Genomic DNA, 16,339 nt, shown 5'->3' with positions numbered 1-16,339 from the left:
AGTCAGGCAACACAGGGTCCACTATCAGGAGAGTGTTATACTCTCTGAGCACAGTTGTCTTCCTGCAAGGCTTCTCAGGGAACAGGTATAGTCAAAGCCTTCAGTGGGAGAATGCACACTATTTGTTTATTTGATATCATAACAAGGTGTCACATTTGTGGAAAGAGAAATTCTTATCACAAAGCTTCTTTTACATCATCATATTTGATAGTTAGAATCTATGGTGAGAGATGAGCATATCAGATATATACCCCTGTCCCCCGGGGGGGGGGAACCCTGAGATACAGGTTGAGAGGAATAAAATATTGCTTTATGTTTTTAAATAGAAGATAAAGGAATAGGACACTTAGGCTAGAAAAATGTATTTACCAGACTGCCAAGGTTAAACTGTGGAAGAGCTGACAGAAAAAGGGAGCTTGCATGTATTCTATATAATCCCAAGGGGCGTAGCATGCATTTGTATGTATTTGTGTTTATACATGTGTGCTTATGTATGTAGAAGCTAGTGGCCATTTTTGGTTGATAACTTCCTTAGTCATTCACTACATCTTTTAGGCAGATCTATTATTGAACTTAGAGCTCACTGATTTGGCTAGAGTATCTACCCAGCAAGCCTCAGGATTCTCCCTGTATTGAGATTATGCATGCTTCCAAGTCTTTTTAGCATTAATGCGGGGTCCAAATTCAGGTCTTCATGTTTAGACAGCAGGCACTTTATCAACTGAGCTGTCTCTCTAAGTCTTGTACCCTTGATATCTGAAATGATGTTAGACACTGCATTCAAATCTTGGACTGTACTCAGTTGATATATGTTCCTTGGGATCAAATCTTCCTGTCCTTTCATTTATGTCTATAACCTTTCTGAGCCTAGTCCTGGTTATAGTGTAAAAAATGACAGTCAAAATTAGTTGTGAATAATTATATTTTTTAAATTACAGCTTTTTGATACAGACTAATAAAGATTACCCACCCCACTCCTTGTAGCAAACTTGTTACATAAGATCTCATTTAGTTAATAAGCCAGGTTTACAAACCCCCAAAGTGAATAGTTATTTATTCATTTATTTGATCTGAGGGGCTTTTTCCATACCCAGTTTAAAGGAACATCATTGTGTTGAAATATTTAAGGCATTGGTTTGAAGAAAGTATTTAATTTGACAAAGTATTAAGAAATCTGAGGGTTAAATTTGACCAATGAAAAAAATTCTTCTCAAGCGTGAAAAGCCACCTTTAATTTACTTCTTTGGGGTTCCTAAGATGTGATGTACCTAGCACTTATGTTTTGTAGTCAGGTAAGTTAAATTGAGTTCACCATCACTTACACTATGTAGGTTGTGACCTTTGACATAGTGATTTAAATACCCTTAAATCTACCCCTTAGTTTCCTCAGCTGTTAAATTAAGACAATTATAATTCAGGAGTTTATTGTAAGGAATTAATGAGTCAATAATCTAGATAAGACAACCTGACTAGTACCTGCAATGTAGTAAGTATCTAATAAGAATTTATTCCTTGGGAATATAGCTCAGTGGAAGAGTAATTGCCTGGCATGTATGAAGCCTTAGCTTTGAGCCCCAGCCCCCCCAAATGCTCTTATTAAAAATCAAACTAAACCTTTTTAAACAGTGGAGGCTGGAGAGATGGCTCAGTAGTTAAGATCATGTAGAACTCTTGCAGAGGACCTGAGTTCTGTACTTAGAATTCACATCATGAGGCCTGTCACTCAGAGTTCCAGGAATCTGACACCTACTGGCCTCATGAGTGAGCACCTGCCCTTATATACATGTACTCTCACACACCCAGCTACATGAATGAAAACAAATCTTTTTTAAAAGAATGCACGTACTTTTACTTACTTTCCTCCTGCAGCCTCAATAATCAAAGGAGACAAACTTATTTAATATATCATCAGTTAAGAGGGGAAGACTTTCAAGGCTTCATGACTTTAGTTTTACCTAGTGTTTATTATTTTCTCAAACTCTAACTTTTTAATATCTTTACTTAATTTCTCCTGTTAACTAGTCCAACACAGTATCTGTAGGTAATGCAGTTTGTGAGAGTTCATTTCAAAACAAGACATTATGAGGCTTAAGACTAGATCTCCGTAGTTCCGATTAAATATGAAATTTGTCAAAATGAATCCTATCTAGGAAGAGAAAATAAATGTTGAAATGTGAAGATTAACAAACGTTTTGTGAAAGTTATTAGTGTTTTCTTGTGAAACATGGAGGAAATGCCCTTAATCAGCCTTTGTTCCATAATGTGCACACACATGGTTGCTATGAAGCTGTTCTTACCTGTGCACCAGCAGCTTCTGCAAGGTGGTCCCATTGAGATTCTCCCAGTTGGAGTGCAACCTCAGCCAGTGCTGGCCTTCCTGTTCTTGTGTCCATTCAGTCACAGATTGTTCTCTGATACAAGACAAATGCTGGTTAAATATTCAAAGCATAATGATATTTTTACTGGCATTATCATTATTTAGTTCTCATTTGCTTCCAAGTATATAATATATTATAAATCAATATTTCAAGAAAAGAAATTCATTCAGGAGAATTTGGAATGGAGCATGATTAGCAAATGGGGAGGGAATTAGTAAAAGTATGCATAGGCAATAACAAACCAAATTACTGCAGCTACTTTAAGTCATTTTCTCTGTTGACATTTTGAACACCATGGGGTATTGATATTCTAATGTCTAAAAGTTAAAACTTCCAAAACAGCAGAAATCAAAAGTAAACAATGAAGTTATCTTTTTCTTCTTCTTCATTATCATCCTGAAATATAACAAGGCCCCGAAATATAGAGAATCAAAGGCCAATTACTATTTAAATACTTTAAAATTGTATGTGGGCTGGGCAGTGGAGATGCACATCTTTAGTCTCAGCATTTATAGGATAGAGGCCAGCAGATCTCTGAGTTCCAGGCCAGCCTGGTCTACAAAGTGAGTTCCAGGAAAATGAAGGCTACACAGAATAACTCTGTTTCAAAAAACCAAAAACAATTACAAGTGTATTTTCCTCAATATATCACAAAACTTTATGCACTGAAAATTAAGAAGGACTCAGTAAATATATTAGTGTAATTTTGTCATGTTCTTTATATTCTCTCTCAGCTTTTACTGACACTTTCCAGTGACTGTATTATTCAGTTACACTGATTAAGATGCTCCCACTGTTTTTTGGTTTTTTGTTTGTTTGTTTGTTTTTGTTTTTATTTTATGTTTAAAACCTTAGGTTTCAAAGAATTTAGTTTTTATACAAAAATTTAGTTTTATGCAAAATCCTTGTTGATTTAGTTGGTTTTCCCCTTAGGTGATTCATATATAAAGGACAAGGCCCATTAGTTGCTTTGGGAAAAGGCCCACAAAGTACTACACAGTGTGTGCTTTATCATCCACTCACAAGCTTCAAACAAACAAACAAAAAAGCAATTAGCTTTCACGTGTTTTATCAAATTGGAATCTTGAGAAACCCACCATTGGGGAGAATAGAATTTTATTATAAAAATTAGTTGTCCATGCATTCTGAAACACTGGGATGTTTCTTATGCACAAAACTAAATCTTTCAACACTGGTAATGCTGCCTATGGCTTGTTACAAAGCAAACTCAGTGGATCCATAGGGCTCACAACTAAACTCAGTGGATCCACAGGGCTCACTCCTAAGCACAGTGAATGCACAGGGCTCACAACTAAACACAGTGGATCCACAGGGCTCACTACTAACCACAGTGATTGCACAGGGACTACTAAACTGAGTCAGGGAATCAATCCACTGAGGATCTATCAGACAGAGTTTGAGCATCATGGTTTCAAGTTTTTTTTCCAAATATATTAAAATAGCCTGTTAGTAAAAGGTGGCATGTTTAAGGTATGCAGTGTGATGCATGTATGCACATCTTCATCATGAAATGGTTTCCACACACTTTTGTTGTTAAAGTGAATAATCCTAATGAACTTCCAGAAAACAGGACATAACATGGTAAAGTCATCAGACTATTCATTAGATCTGATCACTTATTCATCTATTCAAGTGACAATTGTTTCATCTTGTCCCCTACTGTCTGGTGACTGTCATTCATTCTACTGTTCTACTGTCCTTGTGTAGGAGATAACTCTTTTAGATTTACAGATAAGTGGGTGGAACTAGAAAATACTATACTGAGTGGAGTAGCCCAGACACAGAAAAACAAACATTCATGTTCTCTCTCATCTGCAGTTCCTAGCTCCAAATCTTGAGACATGAGTATATAACCTGGGTGACTGCAGAAACAATGAAGGAAAAAAGGGGAACATGGGGGAATCAATAAGCAGGAGAATAGAAAGATATAAGTGATTTTGAAGAGGGATTTGGGTAAGACAGGGTGTAAATTGGGATAGGGAAATAGAGAGGTCAACACAGAAGGAAAGGGAGGTAGGAGGAAGGGTAACACTAAGGAGGTCTGAAACCACCATAAAGAATCTTATTACTATTTGTTTACCCATATAACATACAACATATATAAATCTATGTATATACATGTACATGTAAATATGCATATATTTACATAAATAGCTCAAATGAAATTATCCTACTTGCACTGACCATACTGCCCTGCAAGGGCCCTAAACTATCCAATAAAAACCTCCATACAAAGCATGAGGAACTCCCTTTCAAATTGTTGGTCAGGGTTGTCCTGAAATAATATAGGCTATTTTTGTTGTCCTTGGTTCCTCCCAGAGGTTGAAAATAAATCCTTTTGCTGAAGACACCATGAACTTCAAATACAGGACATGGAGGATCTGAGTGGTTCTGAGCTGAAAGCCTCCTCTTTAAGGACTAGTGACGAAAGTTCTGAAGGAGTGAAGCAACTAAGACCTAGCCAGCTGCACCTATAAGCCAAAACAATGACCAGAGTGGCACCTCAACTTTAAGGGACCAATAGTAGCATTTATGTCTTGATGGAAACCAGAAGCTCTCTGGTTGGACTAAGACCCACTCAACAGGAGGGAAATTGTACCTGGGACTGGAAATCCAGTCAATCACCTGGGGCTAGGGAAGAAGCCATGGATCTTAGAGTAGATTGTACTTCTATCACTCTAAGCTAGCATAATTCTTAACTGCATTCTAAATACCTGCCCTTATGCCCACCCACAGGCAAGTGTTGCTCTCACCCTCATCAAAGGAACTTCTTTTACAGCCAATGGAGGTCATTATACAAAGACACAACTAATCAAAGTACAGAGAATGAGTGATTCCTGAGGTGCCCAGCCACAAGTGATAAATCTATAACACGATTCCTGCATCTAAGTTGGGGAAGGGGCATAAAGAATGTAAGAGTCACAGGACCAAAAAAGCTGCTGTGAGATTGTGTCTCCTAGAAACAACAGAGAGGCTTCACATGTGATCCCTCAACAACATGGCTGCCTAAACTAGACCTGAAGAAGCACACCACCAAAAGAAAGCCAGCCATCACAGAAGAGGGAAATCTCATGGGGCCCACCTCCAGACAAAGAATTACAGGCAACAAGGAATGCTGAGAACGGAAAAATAGTCCTCCCTGGGGATGAGCCCCACAATCAGTGGTCCAACAGCAGGAGGTCATCCCTCAAATTATATGCATACAAGTAACACTGAAGAAACTTAGCAGGTTGTATTTATGTATTTAGGCACACATGCACACATACATAGGCTTAAATGTTTAAAAACCAAAGAAAAAAAGAAGCCATGGTTTTGAGAAAGAGCAAGGCAGGGTATGGGAGGGGTTGGAGGAAGGAAATGTAAGGGGATAATAATATAATTATATTTTTATTTGAAAATAAAAAATTATTAAATTAATACGTTAGTATATGTGGAAAATAGATAGCACAAAAAAAATTTCTTTCCATTTCAGATACGTAGAGACAAAATTTAAATGGCCTTTGAGCATCCGGGTCAACTCTTCAGTATATGTACATCATATATCACCCTCTCCTTTCAGTCTCAATGTATTTTCTGTGTTGTTGATTTGCTCATGTGTAAGAACTATTGCAAATATTAAATGACCAACTTGTTTTATCAAGCACTTTATAGCTTTATCATTACTTTCCATTTTTAAGATGAAAAATTGAAAGAAAAAAAATGAGTAAGTAATTGGCCCATAGTCACCAGTAAGCAGATGGCAGAACTGGTAACTGAATCCCCAGGGTTGACACCTGAGTCTACCTCTTACACAGAGAAAAATCACATGGCCCTCTTCACTCACAGAACATACAATATTCTTTTGAAACTGCACACTGATATGGTGTGTGTGTGTTTCATATATTTACTCAATCATGTTAGTCTTCATATATAGCAATGGTGGTTCTAATTATTTTTTTAATATTTTAATAGAATATCAGCAGTTCCCCCATAATGACATTGATGACTACATTAATTGCCATACTAGAGCTTTCATCCAGTAACTAATGGAAGCAGAAGCCGACACCCACAGATAAGCACTGAGCTGTATTCCAGTTGTAGAGAGGGAGGAGGGAGGAGCAAAGAAGTCAAAACTGTACTGGAGAAACCCACAGAAACAGCTGACCTGACCTAATGAGAGCACAGGGACCCCAGTCATAAAGCAGGGGAACCAGTATTGAACAGAACCAAGCTCTTTGAATGTGGGTGCAAGTTAGGAGGCCTGGGCAGTCTATGGGACCTCTAACAGTGGAACTAGACTGTATCCCTAGTGCACAAATGGACTTTGGGAGCACATTCTCTATGGAGAGATACTATTTCATCCCAGATACACGGAAGAGGGCCTAGGCCCTCCCCCAAATGATGTGACAGACTTTGATAATCTCCCATGGATGGCCTCACTGTCCTTGGGGAGTGGGTGGGGGGGAGTTGGGGGACTTGGGGAGGGAGATGGGAGGGAGAGGGAATGGGGGGTGGATTGATATGTAAAATAACATTGTTTCTAAATTTAAAAAAAAACTTTGTTTTTAAAAAAAGAATATCAGCAGTTACCATCTGAAATATTTTGTTTTACCTTTGCCTCTAGGCACAAGAATGGTTTGACTATAAATTCAGGAAAAACAGAATCACTGAACATTTTAAATATATGGTTAATAGTATGAGTTCTTTCCAAACAGTAACTCTAATATATTCTTATGTATCAAGAATATGTATGTCTGAATGCTACTTGAAACCTTAATCAGACAAGTGTCTCTCTGCAATAAACAACAGGAAATACAGAGACTCACGGCTGTTCTAGGTTCTGAGAATAAGTGTCTGTTGAATGGTCAGCTCTATACTGGCCCTGAGTGTCTGAGGGTCCAGTCTGAACCCACTGGAGGAAGAGAAATACGGAGGAAGTGAAGGTTGCATCTGAACACTTCTGACATTATTCCTTAAACCACGAGTATTTATACAGGACTTACACAGGCAAACAAGGTATTATTAATAATCTAGAGATGGCTTAAATATGTAGAAGGACACACCTAAGTGCAAATAATATTTCATTTTGTGAAGGAATTTAAGTATCCACAGAGCTGAGGTCCTAGAAAGGTCCCCCTATAGAAATCTAGGCTCAGAAGACAGAATTTGCTTCTTAGGATTTGTGCAGTTGTAAAAGATGTACACTGTGATTTTCCCTTGTTGAAATGAGATTGCAAAATTTATTCAGAGTTCTGAGACATCTGACAGGCTACACTTTGTTTTGTTTTTGTACAGACATCAATCCCAGGATGTTTAAGCATTTGACAACTGAGCTGTATTCCCCCCCCCCCCCAGTGCCATCCTGACACTCTGAAAGGAACTGTCATCAGATCACTAGACCATTCTGGTTCCATCTTTATCCATGGCTTGGTATGTAATAACAGGTATCCCATGATCCTGTTATAACTGGCCTCGCTTATTTTAAGAATGCAAATGAGTATGTTTCCAAAAGTCAGGGGCCCTGTATCTACACATCAAGAGAGCAGCAAGAATTTACATATGCCCATAAAACAACAGACTCCAGAGGACAGCAAGAGCTTACACACTTCCATAGGACAATAGACTCAGAGAACAGCAAGAGCTTACACATGCCCATAGGACAATAGACTCTACTCTAGTGTATCTGTTGCTGGAGAAGAATGACCCCATTGTTCACTCTCAGTGCTTGAGAGCTGGTATTGAAATACAAAAGCCTGTGTAGATGACAGGCTCAGTTTTCTGTCCCTCCAAGTATCCTGTTCAGAATGCAGAACATTTCCACGAGAATACTTAGAATCCAGTCTTTTCTTGGAGACTATCATATCATTACCTTTATTTGGGTCCTATTTTGTAAATAAAACTTAAGGTAGCTCACAACTGTGGGCCTGTTACAAGATAAATAATTGGAGGCCAGTTAAGTTACTTATCAAACTGAAGAATGAGCTAGAGATTTTTGACACAATGGCATTAATGGGTTTCTGACAAACATGAATGAATACTACTACTGAATCATTTCTCTGTTTAGACAGCTCAGCTTATACTTGCCACAGCACAACTCCCTTTAATACAAATGTTTGGAGTGGGGCATAAAGTCTGTGTCTATATTTCTAGTAAATTTGTAATTAAAATATATTTTATTGAAATTCCAACTGAAAATGCACAGTTGTCTTATCTTACAATCTATTTGTCTATTTCAGAGGCAGAATATAATTATTATGTTGGGCGCAATCTATAAGTACAAATAACAAAACCACCTTTAAGAAAAATGAGAAAGGTATCCTCTTATAGTATTAATTTATATTTAATTTATTATTTATTTTATTTAATTTAGTAACTATTCATTTAATTACTATATATTCAGTTTTGCAATATTAAAAACATTGAATATTCAATAATTTCAGTATAAAAGCTATGAAACTATAACTGAAGTAAATTATTTATTATTAATAACTATCAATTAAATAATATCTAACGTTAAAATATTAATAACAGTATTTTAAACATTTAAATTAAGGTATAAACAGCAATCAACCATAAACATTATAGATTAAACTATCATCTGATAATAAAACTCAGTCTTTCAAAACTGAATAAGTTGTGTCAGGTGGTAAGTATATTTTTGTGTAAATACTTTGCCTTTTTAAATATTCTGTTAGAAACTCCCATCTCTTTTTTGATAACTTAGAGAAGACATTTTGGGGCATCCCTTTGTCTTTTTGATACATGAGACTCAAGCATTTTAACTAAAGCCTTTTATTGACAACACCTTGTTTTGGTTTTAAAGAAAATGCTAATCACCTTTCAGCTTATTTTTATCATTGTTTAAAGCTAGAAGTTACCAGTGCCACATGATCCTGTTATAACTGGCCTTGCTTACTTTAAGAATGCAAATGAGAATGTTTCCAAAACACAGGGGCCCTGTACCTAGACATTAAGAGAACAGCAAAAGCTTATATGTGTCCATAAGACAATAGACTCTGGAGGACAGCAAGAGCTTACACACTTCCATTTACTTTTGCATCTAGGGAGGGAGGAAGATAAAGTAGTAGTTTTCTTCTTTGCAGCTGACATTTCTTTAGTCAGGTGACTGGCTTCCTAATAGCTACAAACCAAACATTCAGTCAATATTGTGACCAAAATGGAAAGGTTTTGACGGAAACAAAACTTGATGAAGAACTTTAAGTAGCTCTGTGCTGCTCACAAGAGCCTGGGAGTGAGGTACTTTCATCTGGTTTTGATTAATGTACCTTCACCTCAGCCAAGAGGAGAAGGTCCTGCTCAAAGATGTTAGCACTCATTTGTCTCCCAGGGATAAATAGACAGTGAACAATAACATGGGAAGCAAGGGAAGTGTGTTCCAAAGGAGAAGGGGACTGGAGATTAATGGTTTAACTGTCATTTATCTACTAGGGTATTTCAAGGGATGACTGCACTTGCCGTTAGGAATCTACACAATTCCTTGCATGTTGGCTTTTGGGTAATGTAAAAAGTTTAAGAAAGGGTGCTGAAATTAAACTTGACTATGTTTATTAAATGGGTGAGCCAGTTGTGTTCAAACAGGTATTGCTATTAGACTGGTTGAAACTCAAAACAAATGTTACTTTAAGAAAGTTTAAATAACTGACACAGTCAAGAGGACATTAAAATGGAATAACTATAAGTTAACAAGAAGAAATGGAAATCAAACCAAAAACTTAGTGGCTACCATTTTCAGTGAAAGCAATAGACTACAGCTATTTCTTTATTCAAAAGTTATTTAGAGCCCTGGGGGTAAGGGCTTCAAAAGAGACAAAGTCAAATGTGGTGGAGTGAAGATCATTTCAGTCAGGAAGTTTGTCTAAGTCACCCATGTAGGAGTCACTCATGAATGATGATGAGGTTTGGGGTTAGTGATCAGAATTCCAGGGAGAAAGACCAGGGAGGGAAAACTGCCCTAGCTGGAAAGAATTCAGAGTGTTAGAACAACAGTAATCAGATTAGTCTAATATTTAGTGAAGAAGTAGGGGGATACTTGAAGATTAGTAGTGTATAACAGGGACTGATATTTTATAAAATGCTAGAATAAAGGTACTGAACTTTTTCTACTTAGATTGTAATATAATAAGAAAAGATAAATAGCTTTGAGATGAAAGTAGCATATCACTGCTGACTTGGAGGTAATTTTTAAAGGCAAGATGAGAAAACCTAAGATCAGAAATTAAGCCATCAGTAGGAGTTGTCTGGTGCCATTTCAAAAGGATACTGCCATGTAACAACTTCCAGTATAAAGAACTCAAATCCTCTTGGGTCAAGTGTTGAAGGTCACTCAAGATGTACCATGTTCTTATTTCCCAGGTCTCACATTCATGTCCAAATCAATGCCCTAACCATTAGTAAGGCCTGGGAATCTGATATCATGGAGATATGTGTGAACCAAAATAAATTCCTGCTCCTGAATCTCATGGTTCACAATCGGTCCTGCTATTACTAGGGTCAAGACTAAAAGGGTAAGGACTGGCTCTGGACAGTATTTGGCTCTGAAGAACTCAGGGAAGCTGGTTTTTATTTGATAAACACTGGTGGGATCTATTTTTAATGATGAATTGTCTACAACCAAATGTAACATGAGAGAAAGCAAATGTGATTAACTTGAGCTCCTGTCTTGTTCACTGCAGTTAATAATGGAGAGTTTCTCTACCTCACTAAGAACTCTCCATTTAATTTCACAAATTATTCACAGACTCAACTGACACACTATGAAATTCAGTTTCCTAACAGATATCCAAATTCCTAGCCAAGCTTACTATTAGTGGCCATAAACATATGTTTTTATAACAACAGTAATACTTTGCTTTTGTTTTTCAAAGAATATGCCAAGTAGTCTCATGAAAAAACTTTTTAAAAATCCTCTCCCTTTTCAGGCTACCTTTTCAGGAAAATTATTCCCTTTTCACCAAAAATACAACATTCTAGGAAGCACTATAAACACACACATTGAACTCTAGGTTTTCTTTCTACCTAGACACTTAACCACCAACATTTTAGGATTGTAAAGAAATTAATTCCCTATGTATACAACTAAAAAGCTACACAAAAGTTCCAAAACTGCCATGTGAAGGTCATGGCGCTCCATGGGCTTGCTTCATGTGGTTTCTACTCAGACATGCAAACTCAGTACTGTACTTTTTCCCAAGAAGTAAAAAACCCTTGGATTATGCTGTATAGGGTAGATTTTTCCCAGCCAATAAACACAAAAGAAGGTAATGAGGAATGAATGTGATCAAAATATACTATACACGTGCATGACTTTTTCAGATAATTAATAATAAAAAGAAATCTGGAGGGATGGATGGCTACGTGGTTAAGAGCGCTTGTTGCTTTTGCAGATCCTAGTTCAGTTCCCAGCAGTCACATGGTGGCTCACAACAGTCCATTAACGCCAATTCTAGGGGATCTTATATCTTCTTTTGGCTTCCATGGTCACCAAGCATACACATGGTTCACAGACATATATGCAAGAAAACATTTATATACACAAAATGAAAAGACTGAATCCATAAGGATAAAGAGTTCTATCTTTTCTGGGAATATAAGTCAGAAATGAATGACTAAAATTTTTTTAACTGTGTTGTATACCATTATCAATTATGGAAATGCAAATCAATATCACAGTGAAAATACTTTCACATTCCCACTAGACTGGCTATCAAAAATTACTTAACAAGCAGAGCTGACAAGGATATGAAGAAACTATAACTAATACCTTGATGACAGGAGTATGAAATGCTATAGCACCTTTGGAAAAGACTTTAGTAGCTCTTTTAAAAATTAAATATAAGTTATCATTTGCTAGAGTAATTCTAGTTCTAAGTATTTTCTATCCAAGAAACTTGAAAATGTATGGATGCTTACAGGTGACTATTTGTTGCAACATCATAAATCAACAATATGGATGAACTTGGAAAACACTATGCAAAACAGAAAAAGTGAAAAACAAAAGCAGATATTATATGTGTTTTCAGGGATGGCACAGCAATATTTCTGGTAGAGTTGATTAAAAGGATGTACATGGGCTTTTTTTCAGATTCAGTTTCTGCTATCCATTTCTTGGAGCAAAAATGGTAGACCCGTAATTGTCCAAGTTTTTTTGTTGAACCTGAAGGCTTCCTCTCAGCTGTAGGTTCTTTCAGGGTTCTCCCCAGGCTGGAAGTACTATGCTTTGCTGGTTAGACGAAGGTATAAATCAAGATCGTGAGGTCTTTTGACAGTGTATTGACTTCTACTTTCAGTATCAAAAACATACACACCTGTACTTAATGAATAACACAAATCAGAACTTATTCTTCCCTCTAATCCTCAGCAAATGCAGGTTTGAGACATCTAGCATTTGAGGATAAATTTAGGGGAATATGAACTTCCACGTCTCTATCTCTACAGAATGTGAGCTCATCTGCAGAACTGTGTCTTGGATCTATTTGACAGGCAGGATTTCTTTATGGAGTTAGCTGTAATTTGAACTTTTTTGCCTTAATCTTTTAAAGTTAATCAAAAGAAAAGAATCATCTCTTTGGAGAATGTTTCTATATTTTGGGCAAAACCATAGTCAAAGATACCATCTATTGTATTACCCAGTAGTCTCTAGTGTTCCCTGGTAGGATTAATACTGCCATTGCCTACTGAGGTTTACTTGCTGGGGAAGAACTGTCAAATATTAAAGCAAAGCCAACCTTTATGTTCTTTGTTGTTCTCCCAAATGTCTTTCCTATTACACTATCAAGCCCAGTGATGGCATTCCCCTTTGTATCCCCTGCGCAAAGTCCAGTTTAGATCTTTGCTCATAAGCACATACTCCACAAAATAAAAAAAAAAGTACTAGATGGAAGATGAATAGAACCAATTAAGGGTTGATTTCTAAGGTTCAATTTTTTGACTAAAAAAAGCTAGAGGCCAGCCAGTGCAAGGAACACTCCATTCTGAAACCAAAGAAAGAAAGCCATTCTCCTCCCACTCCAACCCAGAGTGTAGACCAATCATGGTCAGAAAGACTTTGAAATCAATGACTGAGACTCCAAGATGAAGGCTATTTAGAAATTGTTTGAGGCATCAGTAGCAGAAGTATGAATTTGTATGACATAGCTAGTCTCCAGAGACCTAGGAAACAGCATCTTTCCAAGCAGCCTATCCTCGCACCAAGAATGTGACCTCACCTAGCCATCATCTTCATTCTTTGCCTTTTCAGCCTCTCTGTGTTTCTGTCAGTGTGTGAGGCAGTAAAATAAATTTATAAGTATAGCTGAAGCCAGTTTTAGATGACCTGATACTATTTACTCATGAATTCAGTCATGGCTTTTCAACTATATTTCTACCTTAGATTCTCCCTGCCTCTCAGTGGACAAAAGTTATCAAAAATAAAAGCATCCATACATCTATTGGGGCTTTATCTAAAATATTAACATTTTACTTTCAGAGTTGAAAAAGTAGCTGGATTGTGGTGGCACACACCTTCAATCCCAGCCAGCACCGGGGAGGCAGAGTCAGGTGGATGTCTGTGAGTTTGAGGCCAGCCTGGTCTACAGAGTGAGTTCTAGGGCAGCCAGGACTGCCCACAGAGAAACCCTGTCTCAAAAAACAAAACAAAGCAGAGTCATAAACTAGGGAAAATGGAATACGTGAACTTTTGTTTTCAGAGTACCTCTATAGGTCTGGCTGCCCTTGAAGCCACACCAGGGTGACTTCAAACTTGAGGCAATCCTCTTTTCTCTACTTCCTGATATTGGGATTGAAGTTATTCATATCCTATCTGGTTATTTTAAAATCTCATATGCATTAAAAAAATAAGAAGTAGAAACAACTCAAACGTTTGAAGTGATAATTGACTATGGAATAACACTGGAAATGGGAGCAGTCTAAACATGTATAACAATTCAATGAAATATTATTTAGCTATGAACAATAATGAAGAGTTGGCATATACTGTAACACACATGCTTGAGAGTATTATCTAGGCAAAAAGATCACATGCTAGATGCTTCATTATAAAAACATTCAGAGTAGTAGTGAAATGCATAGAGATGAAAAGTATATGAATGATTTACTGGCTCTGGAGGACAGTTGAGAGTGACTACATATGGGCACATAGTTTAATTTTGCAGTGACAGAAATGTGCTAGACTGAGGCAACAGAGGCCAGTAATACAACACTAAGTATGCCAAATGCAACCAAAATAGCTCAAAGTCTAATATGTGGGAAATACACAAAAATGATAGAGACATTTAAAACAAGATCTCTTCTATTTGCAATTCAACCGCTATGTTTATGGTGGCTTATCAAAACTGTGGCTCTGGTTGTAAATCTGCAGGTCTGACTTATCCTCGGAACTCTCTGTAGAGCTAATCTCATTATGTAATTGAATTTTCATATTAAGAAATACCCCTAGGTCTTGGTGAGAGACACAAGATAAGCACTTTCAAGGGCTTTTCCATTTATCTAACCAAAATCATATCCCATTTCATTTGGATACAATAATTCAATAGATCATGACAGCTATATTTTTTCTAATGCTGGAAAACATTAAAATTCTTTTATTATAAACAGTGCCAGTTACTCAAATTTCCAAAAATGTGGGCCTTGACATGGGAGAACAGGGTTCAAGATGTTAGTAGTGATACAGTCTTCAAACTGGGACAGCAAAAACATGCAGCTAGTTGCTGAGCTGAATGCCTCATTGTTGTAAACAATTTTTATTTGCTCAGTGGATCCTGAAAAAATTCCATTAACTCTGAATTTACCTCTGGAATTACAAGACTCCCTTACCTTTTATTTCCCTGATTCCTGTATTTACACTAAAATCTCATATATATATATATATATCTCACTACCATAACAAATCACAATGCCATATAAGTCACATAACAGATACATATGTATACGACATCCTGTATATGTTCTGTGGTGATCTGTGGTGATGCAGATGGCGGCTTTCTTTTGCTGAAGGAATGGGAACAGAACACCTAACAAAATAGTATTCCTCCCCATTTAAAGTGTCCATTTCAGCCTGGGTATGTAAAGCCCAGAGTAGGTCTTTTTCCTTGATGTATATTTCCTGTATTACTTAGGATAAATAGAAATACCAGCAGCTTCAGCTTCTATTTCTCAACTTGCCTTTTAAAAAAAAAAAAAGTGTGTTGCTTAAAAAGAAATTTCCAATAACCTCAGGAAGGGGCATGAAGACTTTTCCATCCAGGTTCCACAGAAGAGACCATCTGAATGCTTTTATAAGTAGTGAACGTATCCCATTTCAGAAGTGCTTAAAATATAATTACTTCATTTATTTTCAAGGCTTCATCATAATAGATTTGCAGCCCACAGTCTACAGAGCAGGTGCCTAGAATTAAATAAGTTCCTCACACCGGATTCATTTCCAAGGCTTTGGGGGGCTCTTATTTTCCAGGTCTCCATCATTCATAAGGAAGGTATTACTGCTAAGGTTCATGGATCCCTCTGAGAAACTCATCAATGCTACAAACTACTGACCTTACCCTAAACCCATCTGCCTGCAGGCCAGCTGACTCAACATCTCCTGCCAGCCGTCAGCACACACGTGGTGTTCTGTTGCAGATCTGTGAACAGCCAGGAATGAGGAGGAGCTCCCATTTTTAGAGAGGGTCACTGAGGGGGAAAAATACGAGAAAGCCTAATTAAAAACACTTCTCCTGAGAAGCAGAGGTCTGTATGTCTTTGCTTTGACTGCATACATTCATTCATATTTATTTTAGTTGAGAACCATTTGGGGTTGACATGTTATGTGCAAATCACTGCTCCCTCAATGTGACAGGAGACTAGAAAAAGTGAAATCATTATGTGCTCTGCTTTCAAAGAGCTGCAGACTCTAGTGAAAGAGAAAGGCAGCTCTTGACATTTCTTTATGAGTTAGAAGATGGCCA

The 16,339-nt window shown here is 37.2% G+C and overlaps 1 protein-coding gene across 1 annotated transcript in view; it reads right to left on the bottom strand.

Annotated features, from left to right (window-relative positions):
- Positions 1-16,339, bottom strand: part of Corin (corin, serine peptidase) — a 196,252-nt gene that overhangs the window by 16,420 nt on the left and 163,493 nt on the right. Inside the window, 2 exon segments of the mRNA XM_051198201.1 lie at positions 2,298-2,411; positions 15,935-16,064. Coding sequence (XP_051054158.1) covers positions 2,298-2,411; positions 15,935-16,064 — 244 coding nt within the window.

Source organism: Phodopus roborovskii, unplaced genomic scaffold (genome assembly GCF_943737965.1).
Source record: "Phodopus roborovskii unplaced genomic scaffold, PHOROB, whole genome shotgun sequence".
Taxonomy (NCBI): Eukaryota; Metazoa; Chordata; class Mammalia; order Rodentia; family Cricetidae; genus Phodopus; species Phodopus roborovskii.
Note: the sequence above shows the minus strand (reverse complement) of the source record. Positions and strands in the feature narration are given on the sequence as shown.